This window comes from Salvelinus fontinalis, chromosome 24 (genome assembly GCF_029448725.1).
Source record: "Salvelinus fontinalis isolate EN_2023a chromosome 24, ASM2944872v1, whole genome shotgun sequence".
Classification (NCBI taxonomy): Eukaryota; Metazoa; Chordata; class Actinopteri; order Salmoniformes; family Salmonidae; genus Salvelinus; species Salvelinus fontinalis.
Window position 1 is genome coordinate 7,872,434 of NC_074688.1, and position 14,259 is coordinate 7,886,692.

The 14,259-nt window shown below is 44.3% G+C and overlaps 1 protein-coding gene across 1 annotated transcript; it reads right to left on the reverse strand.

Moving 5' to 3' along the window:
* Nucleotides 1-1,708: 1,708 nt before the first annotated feature.
* LOC129821668 (olfactory receptor 52D1-like) lies at nucleotides 1,709-2,641 on the reverse strand. Its single transcript, XM_055879262.1, has one exon. It carries the CDS (start codon nucleotides 2,639-2,641, stop codon nucleotides 1,709-1,711), a length of 933 nt encoding a protein of 310 aa, XP_055735237.1.
* Between the last annotated feature and the right edge of the window lie 11,618 nt (nucleotides 2,642-14,259).

Below are 14,259 nucleotides of genomic sequence, written 5' to 3' on the forward strand. Positions count from 1 at the left end.
AAATTGATAAAATCTTCAACGTTGGTCTGATTTGGTAAACTAATGTACTTTTGCCCAGTTTACACTCCAGTAGTCTTTCCCTGGATTATCAAATACTAACACAAAAACTAGGGGTGGTAGGTAGCGGTTAAGAGAGCCAGTAACCGAAAGTTCACTGGTTCAAATCCCTGAGCTGACTAGGTGAAAAATCTGTCTGTGCCCCTGAGGAAGGCACTTAACCCTTATTGCTCATGTAAGTCTCTCTGCTGAATGACTAAAATGTAAAAGTAATTGTTATACATCTCATATGTAGGCCTATGCATTATGTCTGGTGTATTTGGCCGTCTCTTCACATTAAAGATCAGTGTGTTTGTTGTATGATGACCTAGATGTAGGCCTAATTGTTCCTCTTCTCTCCATCTTCCAAACCCATGTTTAGTTTGTAGATACCACAAAACAAGACAGATTTCAAATGTATAGAATGAGACATAGCCATTTCTATTTAGGTCTGGGATGCTGATTAGAACAATGTTGATGAACTGACACACGTGTCGTTGTCCAAATTAGTTCACAGCACCCTCTAGTGATTTTGTTCTGCACAAAATATAGCCTGGAATCCACACTGAATATCACTCTGTTCCACTATTGTTTCACTTCACTGATTGAGTCTGTAAATTCTCCAGTCGAGGCACTTGATCAGCCTCCTCTCAGAAACTATGGGCGGATTTAGCCCACATGGCTTCTGAGGATTTGGTCTGATGACTGAAAAATCATGTTGCATAGCCCCCTTCATCAGAGGACAGATTCATTTCAGTGCCATACAGGTTGAATCAATTACATAAAACAATACTACAAAGGATGCAAATGCAAACTGAGAATGTGTCAGGAAAGAGTGGTGGAAAGTGTGGTTCACAAATTGAAAAAATTATTCACATAATTTATTTGATATTTTATGAGATAAGTGGTATTCCAGCCGACAGTTTTCGAACACAAAACCAAAGTAAAAATGAAAATACTGTACATGGAGGAAATTGTATTAGCTAATTATACCTAAAGGTTAAATATTCATTTTTGTGGTAATTCTGGTGACTTGAAACACAATCACATAAATTGACTAATCAATTAATAATATATATATACCCTTTACATATAGAAACAGAGGAGGAGAGAGGCAAGTGGGACAACAGTAGACAGGGTGGACGCAGGGATTGATCCCTGGTCTCCGATGCAGAGCAGTATATGACTGGCCATGAGAGTTACTGCTAGACCACAGGCTCTGCACATCAAGGAAGGAATAATCAATGAAGGGCTATACTTTCTCTGGAAAATAATGAACGACGTGGAAGCTTAGCTCCACTCCCATAGCGTGTCGTGGAACACACCTTCCACGTCGTTCATTATTTTTCATAGAACGCATATCCCCTCGTTGATCATCTCTTACTCGACGTGCAGAGCCCGTGGTCTAGCAGTAACTCTTACGGCCAGTCATATACTGCTCTGCATCGGAGACCAGGGATCAATCCCTGTGTTGTCCCACTTGCCTGTCTCCTCCTCACTGTGCCATTACAATGAGCCCATCCACTTATAGCTCCTCTTCTGGTCCCTATGCCTTCTAACACACAGTGACTTCCCTATGCTTTTTAACATATATTCCTCTTGAGAATTATTTTCCTTGACAATAGAAACGTAAACGTATAACAAACAGAACAAGGAATGAATTAACGTTACATTATGATGTTACACTATTGACTTTTACTACTCCAACTGATCCTTTGGCCATGGAGAAAAGCTGAAGTAATTTCACTCTAATCTTTTTAGTTTTGAGACCATATATTACTGGGTTCAGACCTGGAGGTAATATGACAAATATCATTCCTGCAAATGTCTGAAGTAGGAGAGGAGTGTTAGGTATTCGATACACAAGGACAACAATGATACCTGAAAACTCATAGATTAGAAAGACAAGCAGGTGTGTGGCACATGTATGCAAGGCCTTTAGCTTGGCATCAGAGTCACTACTTTTAAAGCATGTGAATAGAATGAATGAGTAGGAGAACACCACAGAAAAAGCCCCTAACCCATGGAGTACACCTGTGATAAACAAGCCATAGATGTTGTTCACTGTGGTGTCTGTTGCACAGGTCAGTCTTAACAGGGACACATTGTCACAATAGATGTTCACGATAACTGTTTTACAAACAGGGAAACGCAACGTGAGCCCGAACAGGATTCCCACCAGTAGAAAGTCAATCAGCCAAGCAGAGGCAATGAGACTTACAACAGTGTTCTTAGTCATGATGGAATGGTACCTTAGTGGATGACAGATAGCTATGTAGCGATCAAACGACATGATAGACAACATGAGAAGTGTCGCTCCGCCATACATATGAATACAGAAAGCCTGAATCAAGCATGCTGGGTAAGTGATGTGCAAATCTTCAGACAATACATTTGACATGACCCTTGGAATGATGGCACTGATACCAATCAAGTCATTGATGGATAACTGAAAAAGAAACAGATACATAGGCCCGTGTAGATTTCTGTTCAAAGCTATAACCAAAAGCAAAGACATATTACAGAACAGTGTAAATAAGTAGACGAGAGAGCCTATTAGGACAGTCAAATATTTCCCTTCAGAGGCCAAGTCTATTTTGCCCATTATGAAAACAGCGTTGAGTACATCTATGGTTCGGTTCCCCATCCTCCTGTAGCGTTGAACCTCACGGCAGCTTGAAGAGTGCTAAAAAAATTCCAAAACATCAACTTAAATGAACAGCAATTGTTATTCACTGATAGCCTTGGAGATGTAGAGTGCAGAACATCAGTGTTAATAGTTCTGGAAGCATGTGGTTGCATGTGTATTTATAAGAAAGCTGATCCTGTGCTTTGTGGTTCTACAACCTTACCTCAAACGATTATTGGTGTGTCATTAATTATTATTAATGTATTTTGGAGGTGGTGATTGGACAATATAATTCAAGGGTGTCAAAGTTATTCCATGGAGGGCTGAGAGTCAGTGGGCTTTTGGTTTTTCCTTTAAATTAAGACCTAGACAACCAGATCAGGGGAGTTCCTTACTAATTAGTGACCTTAATTCATCATTCAAGTAAAAGGGATGAGCGAAAACACGCAGATACTCGGCCTTCCGTGTAATGAGTTTGACACGTGATGTAAATGATTAGATCATCTCTTTCAGAATGCAAATGTCATATCAGGATGCCAACTACAGCTGAACTAAGACTTTTGTAAATTTACAAAACGTATAAACCTGGCACATGAGATTACATATATAGATTTAAGAAATTATTAACTATTCTTAAAAAATAAGCATATTTCATTGAGAGCCTTTGTTTTCTAGTGCAATGAACTTCCCACAATCAGAAAATATACAATACTCTAAGAAAAGGTGTCTCTTCTAAGCTTCAACAAAACCTTAAAAAAAAACATTTCATTTTATTTTCTGTTAGCCTGGTTATGCACTCTGCAGAGTAACTGCAGACCAGACATGGGTTACGGGGAGTAAAACATTTAATAAAGAACGGACATGGAACGAGACAGGAACAGCATCAGCAAACTGATAATACAGACAAAAAACAATCAATGCAGCAGTGGGGAACAGAGCAAGGGAACTGACAAATATAGGGGAGGTAATAAACAGATGATAAGTGAGTCCAGGTGAGTCCAATATCGCTGAAGCGCGTGACGAGGGAAGGCAGGTGTGCGTGATGGATGGCAGGAGTGCGTGATGCAGGGCAACCTGGCGCCCTCAAGCGCCAGGGGGAGGGAAGAGCTGGAGCAGACACTCCTATGCATTTAACCTAGCTATTTGAAAATCATGTCAAGTACAACTTGGTTGACTACTTGGTTTTTACAAAAATCTATTTGGTTTTTAACAAATACTCAAACATTTAAATAATAAGTACTCAAATACACATGTTTGCTACAGACATGCTTTGGCAGGGCCATGGTTGTTCAGGCCTTCATTAGAACAAAGCCATGGAACTTGGTGACTGATGAACCATGTGTTCTGCAGATAAGGCACTGAAATAATAAAAAAGAAAGAAAGAGAGAGAGATGGTTACTTTAAGGCATTTTATGGAAGGATTTTATAGTGGTTTTATAGTGAAAGTGAACTGTCTTTCACGTGATTCATACACTATTTTGGTATTATAAAAAAATAACAATTTAACACTAATTGGATGTTCTTCATGGGTAGAGCCTTTCCCCTCCACTTTTGTCAGCTAATTTCTGTTTACTTACAGTATGTCTTATTAAGATGAGGAGAGAGTTGTATAGTCTGTCATATCAGACTGCATTCATACATTTGTTGTTGCTACTGTAGCATTCTTTAATAGCCCTTTATATTAAAGGTCTATGTATAATGCATTATGCATGAATTACTGAAAACAATGTCACCTTTTTGCTGTAAGCGTTCATAACTGGCTACGAGACTATTGTAGCAACATGAATTTACCATTTTGATACCTTCTGGAAACAAAGCTTGTTTTATAAGGAGGATGGGATTTACTCAAATCATTTGGCTTCCAAGCTCCTTTCAGAGCATTAAAAGGCTGCGTTGAGAATGACTTATCAAGGACCCAAGCCCAGCTCAGTTAAACTCCACCATTGTGACACAGAGCTGGCGTAATGCTTTAGCAAATGTACATCAAAAAGGGGCATTGGAAGACACGATGTAAGTCACCTAATTTATGTCCCTCTAACTGCCCTGAATGCCTCTGCTGATCCTACAGCAATTGTATGCAGTTATCATGTATCCATGAACCAGATATATACTGTTAGCACTGAGGGGGGGTGTCTTAACAGGAAGTCCACTGTGTGCAGTTCACCCTGCACTAACATGCTGCTAAGCTTCCCAGTAAAGCAATGAAAACAATCAAGCATCCCAGAAAAGTGCTAAATTTAGCCCATATTAGCATATGTAGCTTAACTTCTCTGCGCTACGGATCCCTTTTACGGGATCATTTTCCTAAACAACCGCTGAATTGCAGGGCGCAAAATATTACAAAAAATATTTATAATCATGCAATCACAAGTGAAATATACCAAAACACAGCTTAGCTTGTTGTTAATCCACCTATTGTGTCAGATTTTGAAAATATGCTTTACAGCGAAAGCAATCCAAGCTTTTGTGAGTGTATCATTCAATGCTAGAACAGCTAGCCCCAAATTAGCATGGTCACGAAAGTCAGAAAAGCAATACATTTAATCGCTTACCTTTGATAATCTTCGGATGTTTGCACTCACGAGACTCCCAGTTACACAATAAATTCTCTGTATACATCAATGATGTCGCTCTTGCTGCTGGTGATCCATTGATCCACCTCTATGCAGCCGACACCATTCTGCATACATCTGGCCCTTCTTTGGACACTTTGTTAACTAATCTTCAGACGAGCTTCAATGCCATACAACTCTACTTCCGTGGCCTCCAACTGCTCTTAAATACAAGTAAAACTAAATGCATACATACTGTACATACAAATGTACTATCAATAACACAATAGAAAAATATATGTACAGTGTGTGCGAATGTAGAAGAGTATGGAGGTAAGGCAATAAATAGGCAATAGAGGCAAAATAATTACAATTTAGCATTAACACGAGAGTGGTAGATGTGCAGATGTTGTGTGAGTAGAGATACTAGGGTGCAAAAGAGCAAGAGGATAAATAACAATATGGGGATGAGGAAGTTGGGTGTGCTATTTACAGATTGGTTGTGTACAGGTACAGTGATCAGTAAGCTGCTCAGACAGCTGATGCTTTAAGATAGAGAGGGAGATATGGGTCTCCATCTTCAGTGATTTTTGCAATTTGTTCCAGTCATTGGCAGCTGAGATCTTCAAGGAAAGGCGGCCAAAGGAAGTGTTGGCTTTGGGGATGACCAGTGAAATATACCTGCTGGAGTGCGTGCTATGGGTGGGTGTTGCTATGTTGACCTGTGAGCTGAGATAAGGTGGGGTTTTACATAGTAAAGACTTATAGATGACCTGGAGCCAGTGGGTTGGCGACGAATATGTAGTGAGGGCTAGCCAACGAGAGCATACAGGTCGCAGTGGTGGGTAGTATATAGGGCTTTGGTGACAAAACGGATGGCACTGTGATAGACTACATCCAGTTTGCTGAGTAGAGTGTTGGAGGCTATTTTGTTAATGACATCGCCAAAGTCAAGAATCGGTAGGATAGTCAGTTTTACGAGGGTAGGTTTGGCGGCATGAGTGAAGGATGCTTTGTTGCGAAATAGGAAGCGGATTCTAGATTTAATTTTGGATTGAAGATGCTTAATGTGAGTCTGGAAGGAGAGTTTGCAATCTAACCAGACACCTAGGTATTTGTAGTTGTCCACATATTCTAAGTCAGAACCGTCCAGAGTAGTGATGCTGGTTGGGCGGGCAGGTGTAGGCAGCAATCGGTTGAAGAGCATGCATTTAGTTTTACTAGCATTTAAAAGCAGTTGGAGGCCACAGAAGGAGTGTTGTATGGCATTGAAGCTCGTTTGGAGTTAGTTATCACAGTGTCCAAAGAAGGGCCAGATGTATGCAGAATGGTGTCGTCTGCGTAGAGGTGGATCAGAGATTCACCAGCAGCAAGAGCGACATCATTGATGTGTACAGAGAAAAGAGTCAGCCCGAGAATTGAACCCTGTGGTACCCCCATAGAAACTGCCAGAGGTCTGGACAACAGGCCCTCCGATTTGACACACTGAACTCTATCTGAGAACTAGTTGGTGAACCAGGCGAGGCAGTCATTTGAGAAGCCAAGGCTATTGAGTATGTCGATAAGAATGTGATTGATAGGGTCGAAAGCCTTAGCCAGGTTGATGAAGACGGCTGCACAGTACTGTCTTTTATCGATGACGGTTATGACATCATTTAGGACCTTGAGCGTGGCTGAGGTGCACCCATGACCAGCTCGGAAACCAGATTGCATAGTGGAAATGGTATGGTGGGATTCGAAATGGTCGGTGATCTGTTTGTTAACTTGGCTTTTGAAGATTTTAAAAAGGCAGGGTACGATGGATATAGGTCTATAACAGTTTGGGTCTAGAGCGTCTCCCTCTTTGAAGAGAGGGACGACCGCAGCAGCTTTCCAATGTTTGGGGATCTCAGACGATACAAAGACACAAATACACATACAAACACAAAATAAAACCTCCTGGCTTTTATGAGAACCTATGTAAACTATATTCCCATTTTACATTTATTGTACAATGCATTACGTACTCGTTGCTAATAGAAAAATATTGTTGCTTTACGTACTTGTTGCTTCATTTGAAAATATTACATGAAGCATCAAATAGCAGTTTATTACAGGTCAATTGAATCTGGGGCACATTGTATCTCAACGTTCAATCTCAACATTGAGCAGGAGGTCCACAACATGATTTGGAGCTTGATAATGTGCATATTACAGTTAACAAGCTCTGTTTAAAAGGTGTTTTGTTGACTTGACAGCCGACACCTGATAGGAACGAACATTCATTTATTCAGTGTGCTGTGTATACCATAGACAACACATGTGTACTATTGTCATCTTCTACAATGCCTGAACAGAAAATAACATGTCTCTGTACACATAACAGTGGATACATTTCTGTAATGAGCTCGGTAGTGTGAGGTCCTCTCTATCTGTCTCTGTTACAACTGAAATGAAGCTTAGAGATGTTGCTACGACAAGGCACCCTATGGAATTAGATGACACAGTGGTGTCATCATAACCTTCACCTCATAGGCTGCCTCGGTGAACACGTGTCATTGGAGGGTCTCTCCTCACCTTAGGCCTTGTTATTGAAGAGTACACTTACCAACCATGTGTATACTGTAGCAACCACAATGTTTACTTTCTTTGAAACTTTGCTCATTAGGTTAATGAGAGTTGATAGGAAGGGTGTGGCACACATGCTCCTCTCCTGGGTCCCTCTACCTCCCTACTTAGCACTGGTAATGGACCTCTAGGGAATGGCTGACAGCAAGAGCCTCAGGTTATTGAGTCAGTCATCTGTAAAAGAGTGACAATATTTGACCAACTACAGCTGGGGTCACCTCAGCTGGAATGGCTTTGATCCCACTGTACTTTTTTTTTAGGTGGCCCAACTCAAAAACTAACTAGTTCCACAGCCTTTTTGAGTTCACCCACCTTTTTTTTGGCAAAGTGTTGAATGAAATTCAAATTTTGAGTTGACCAAAATTTTGTTCTGACTCAATGGGAAAAGTGGGGGGAAAGTTTAATCAACTTAAAAGTATGTGTTGAGGAAATTATTCTGAGTTGATCGACTATGGATCTTTTTGTTGACAGATTGCTATTTTAAATGTTTTATTTTGTTTGAGAGAAGTAAATAAATGTTGTACGTATCAAATGAATGGACCAGACAGTGGTCTCTTTCAAATCTATCAACACTGACCACCAGAGTGACTATCATAAATCATAGTTTCCAGCTATAGCTTCCTTCAGCAGTTCCAATGTTCTATTATCTATTCACTGAGCCAGTGCCCATCCCATGTGGGCACAACTACTGCAAGGCCTTTGTCAAAGGACATTGGGATTGCACTGACCTGTGCCAGTGTCCCATGTGTAAAATGACAGTGGCATCTTTCAAGAAACACAAGCTGAGGAGAACCTGGAGGACAGCATGAGAGACCTCTGGAGCTGTTCTGTAGAAGAGACCAAACGTGTGTGTGTCAGTTCTGCAGTGAGACAGAAGACTCACAACACTGTCCCTATAGAGGAAGAGCGTGGGGAGAAGAAGGCTCAGATGAGGAAGACTAAGGGTCAAGTTCAGAAGATGATCCAGGAGAAACTTCAGAAGGCTAAGCAGATCGAACAGGCAGCAAAACTCAGCAAGAGAGATACAGAGAGAAATATGGCAGACAGGGGGTACCAGTACCAAGTTGATGTGCAGGGATACAAGGCAATTAAGGTAAATATGTACATGTAGGTCTGAGACCAGTCTTTAAAGTGCTGACTGTGCTGACTGTAAGCAGAGTTGAAGAAGACAATCAATAAAAATATGGAGAAGTTTACTGAAGTCATGCTGAAGAGAATGCAGCAGCGGATGTGACTGTGGACCCTGATACAGCATGTCCTTATCTCCTCCTGTCTGAGGTCGGAGATCAAGTGATGTGGCAATATACATCAGAATCTACCTGCTAACCCACAGAGGTTTGATAATAATCATAATAATATAATATAATACTAATTAGGAAATTGGGTATTCTCCTCTGGGAGTTTCTACTATGAGGTGCAAGTGAAGAGGAAGACTGTCTGGGCTTTAGGAATGGCCAGAGAATCCGGTGACAAGGAGTCAAGCAAATGGATACTGGACGCTGGGCCTAGCATCGTCCACTCCCTGAGAAATAATCATCTGAATGTGGGGGGTGTTTGTAGATTATTAGGTCTCCTTTTAGAATGTGGAGGCCAGGTCCCATACCTGTCACACGCTGATCTGTTTCGCCTGTCTTTGTGCTTGTCTCCACCCCCCTCCAGGTGTCGCCCATCTTCTCCATTATCACCAATGTATCACCTGTGTTCTCTGTTTGTCTGTTGCCAGGTCATTTTGTTTCGTCAAGCCTACCAACGTTCCTGTTTTCTAGCTTTCGCGGTTTTTGACCATTCTGACTGCCCTGACCCTGAGCCTGCCTGCCGTTCTGTACCTTTCAGACTCTGCTATGGACTACTGACCTCTGCCTGCCCTTGACCTGTCGTTTGCCTGCCCCCCTGTTTCTGTAATAAACTTCTGTAATACAGCATCTGGGTCTTCTCCTGAGCCTTGATAATAGCTACTCATTCACTGGCTGAACCTTCACTGAGATGCTGTATAGTGCAACAGGAAAGTATTCAGACCACTTGACAATTTACACATTTTGTTACATTACAGCCTTATTCTAAAATGATATATTTTTTTCTTCAAATTAATCAATCTACACACAATACCACATATTGACAAAGCAAAAACAGGTTTTAATTTTTTTGAAAAATGTATTAAAAATAAAAATCTGAAAAAACTTATTTAAATAAGTAATCAGACCCGTTGCTATGAAACTCAAAATTGAGCTCAGGTGCATCCTGTTTCCATTGATCATCCTTGAGATGTTTCTACAATTTGATTGGTCCAGCTGATTGGACCACAGTTGATGTCAGAGCAAAAACCAAACCATGAGGTCAAAGGAATTGTCCGTAGAGCTCCGAAACAGGATTGTGTTGAAGGACAGATCTGGGGAAGGGTACCAAAAATGCCTTCAGCATTGAAGGTCCCCAAGAACACAGCGGCCTCTATCATTCTTAAATGGAAGAAGTTCGGAACCACAAAGACTCTTCCTAGAGCTGTTCGCCCGGCCAAATTGAGCAATCGGGGGAGAAGGGCCTTGGTCAGGGAGTTGACCAAGAACCCGACGGTCAATCTGACATAGATCCAGAGTTCCTCTGCGGAGATGGGAGAACCTTCCAGAAGTACAACCATCTCTGCAGCACTCCACCAATCAGGCCTTTATTGTGGAGTGGCCAGACGGTAGCCACTCCTCAGTAAAAGGCACAAGATAGCCCATTTGGGGTTTGCCAAAAGGTATCTAAAGGACTCTCAGACCATGAGAAACAAGATTCTCTGGTTTGTTGAAACCAAGTTTGAACACTTTTGCCTGAATGCTAAGCATCACATATGGAGGAAACCTGGCACCATTCTTACGGTGAAGCATGGTGATGGCAGGATCATGCTGTGGGGATGTCTTTCAGCGGCAGGGACTGGGAGACTACTCAGGATCGAGGGAAAGATTAACGGAGCAAAGAACAGAGAGATCATGGATGAAAACCTGCTCCAGAGCGCGGCGAAAGATTACCTTCGAACAGGACCACGACCCTAAGTACACAGCCAATACAACGCAGGAGTGGCTTCAACCTGACAGAGCTTAAGAGGATCTGCAGAGAAGAATGGTAGAAACTCCCCAAATACAGGTGTGCCAAGTTTATAGCGTCATACCCAAGAAGACTCAAGGCTGTAATCGCTGCCAAAGTTGCTTTAACAAAGTACTGAGTAAAGAGTCTGAATACTTATGTAAATGTGATATTTCTGTTTTTTATATTTAATAAATGTGCATAAATGTCTAAACCTGTTTTTTCTTTGACATTATGGGGTTTTGTGTGTAGATTGGTGTGTGGGAAAAAACTCAAATGTTTTCCTTTTTAGAAAAATGCTATGGGAAAAGTCAAGAGGTCTGAACACTTTCCAAATGCACTGTATCCTTTCAGAATGTGGAGGCCAGGTCCCATATCTTCTCATTCACTGGCTGAACCTTCACTGAGATACTCTACCTAGTCCTCTTCTTCTAACACAACTCACTGGCTGCACCTTAACTGAGATACTCTACATAGTCCTCTTCTTCTAACACAATTCACTGGCTGCACCTTCACTGAGATACTCTACATAGTCCTCTTCTTCTAACACAACTCACTGGCTGCACCTTCACTGAGATACTCTACCTAGTCCGCTTCTTCTAACACAGTTCCACTGGCTGCACCTTCACTGAGATACTCTACATAGTCCTCTTCTTCAAACACAACTCACTGGCTGCACCTTCACTGAGATACTCTACATAGTCCTCTTCTTCTAACACAACTCACTGGCTGCACCTTCACTGAGATACTCTACATAGTCCGCTCTATGATTCTTCTAACACAGCTTCACTCATCATCTCTTCCCTCAAGTCTTTGTGAGTTTAATAAGCAGGGAATTCAGTAACACAAAAACAAAGGACATGCACAATAAAATTGTGTATTTTATATTCAGAATAAGCTAGTATGTTATCAGTTAATTAGATTATATAATTAAGCAATAAGTGTCACGCCCTGGCCTTAGTATTCTTTGTTTTCTTTATTATTTTAGTTAGGTCAGGGTGTGACATGGGGAATGTTTGTGTTTTGTTGGTTTTGGGTGTTTTTATGGTAAAGGGGTTGTTGGGTATAGTATATGGGTTTGTGTTGTGAGTAGTTGTCTATGTCAGAACGTTTGTAGCCTGTGTATGTGCACATCGTTGTTTAGCTTCACGATCGTTTTGTTTAGTGTTTAAGTGTTTTTGTTTCGTTTGCCTTCTTCGTCATAAATAAAAAGAAGATGGCTTATTTTCCAAATGCTGCGTTTTGGTCCGTCAATCCGCCACACGATCGTGACAGAACTACTCACCATTACAGGACCAAGCGGCATGGAAAGCGGCAACAGGACCCACCTACACAGGATTCGTGGACATGGGAGGAGATACTGGATGGTAAGGGGCCGTGGGCACAACCGGGAGAATATCGCCTTCCTCGTGAAGAGCTGGAGGCAGCTAAAGCCGAGAGGAGGCGATATGAGGAGGCAGCACGGAGACAAGGCTGGAAGCCCGTGAGTACAACCCAAAAATTTCTTGGGGGGGGCCTTAAAGGGAGTGTGGCGAAGTCAGGTAGGAAACCTGCGCCTACTCTCTGTACTTACCGTGGAGAGCGAGAGTACGGGCAGACACCGTGTTACGCAGTAGAGCGCACGGTGTCTCCTGTACGCGTGCATAGCCCGGTTCGGTACATTTCAGCTCCACGTATCGGCCGGGCTAGACTGAGCGTTGAGCCGTATGTCATGAAGCCGGCCCAACGTATCTGGTCACCAGTGCGTCTCCTCGGGCCGGCGTACATGGCACCAGCCTTACGCATGGTGTCCCCGGTTCGCCTACATAGGCCGGTGCGGGTTATTCCACCTCCCCGCACTGGTCAGGCGACGGGGAGCATACAACCAGGTAAGGTTGGGCAGGCTCGGCGTTCAAGGGAGCCAGTACGCCTGCACGGTCCGGTATTTCCGGCGCCACCTCCCCGCCCCAACCCAGTACCACCAGTGCCTCCTCCACGCACTAGCTATATGGTGCGTGTCTCCAGCCCTTTACCACCAGTGCCTAAACCACGCACCAAGCCTCCTGTGTGTCCCCAGAGTCCTGTGCGTCCTGTTGCTGCTCCCCGCACTAGCCCTGAGATGCGTGTCCCCAGCCCGGTGCCACCAGTCCCGGCACCACGCACCAGGCCTACAGTGCGCCTCAGCCGGCAGGAGTCTGCCGTCTGCACAGCGATGACTGAACTGCCCGTCTCCCCAGCGCCATCTGAGCCATCCGTCTCCCCAGCGCCATCTGAGCCATCCGTCTCCCCAGCGCCATCTGAGCCATCCGTCTCCCCAGCGCCATCTGAGCCGCCCGTCTGCAATGAGCCTGCAAAGCCGCCCGTCTGCCATGAGCCTGCAAAGCCGCCCGTCTGCCATGAGCCTACTGAGCCGTCCGCCAGACAGGAGCCGCTAGAGCCGCCAGCCAGACAGGAGCCGCTAGAGCCGTCCGTCAGACAGGAGCCGCTAGAGCCGTCCGTCAGACAGGATCTGCCAGAGCCGCCAACCAGACAGGATCTGCCAGAGCCGCCAACCAGACAGGATCTGCCAGAGCCGCCAACCAGACAGGATCTGCCAGAGCCGCCAACCAGACAGGATCTGCCAGAGCCGCCAACCAGACAGGATCTGCCAGAGCCGCCAACCAGACAGGATCTGCCAGAGCCGCCAACCAGACAGGATCTGCCAGAGCCGCCAACCAGACAGGATCTGCCAGAGCCGCCAGCCAGACAGGATCTGCCAGATCAGTCAGCCAGCCATGAGCAGCCAGATCCGTCAGCCAGCCATGAGCAGCCAGATCCGTCAGCCAGCCATGAGCAGCCAGATCCGTCAGCTAGCCATGAGCAGCCAGATCCGTCAGCTAGCCATGAGCAGCCAGATCCGTCAGCTAGCCATGAGCAGCCAGATCCGTCAGCTAGCCATGAGCAGCCAGATCCGTCAGCTAGCCATGAGCAGCCAGATCCGTCAGCTAGCCATGAGCAGCCAGATCCGTCAGCTAGCCATGAGCAGCCAGATCCGTCAGCTAGCCATGAGCAGCCAGATCCGTCAGCTAGCCATGAGCAGCCAGATCCGTCAGCTAGCCATGAGCAGCCAGATCCGTCAGCTAGCCATGAGCAGCCAGATCCGTCAGCCAGCCATGAGCAGCCAGATCCGTCAGCCAGCCATGAGCAGCCAGATCCGTCAGCCAGCCATGAGCAGCCAGATCCGTCAGCCAGCCATGAGCAGCCAGATCCGTCAGCCAGCCATGAGCAGCCAGATCCGTCAGCCAGCCATGAGCAGCCAGATCCGTCAGCCAGCCATGAGCAGCCAGATCCGTCAGCCAGCCATGGGCCGTCCCTCAGTCCGGAGCTGCAGTCCCTCAGTCCGGAGCTGCCATTCCT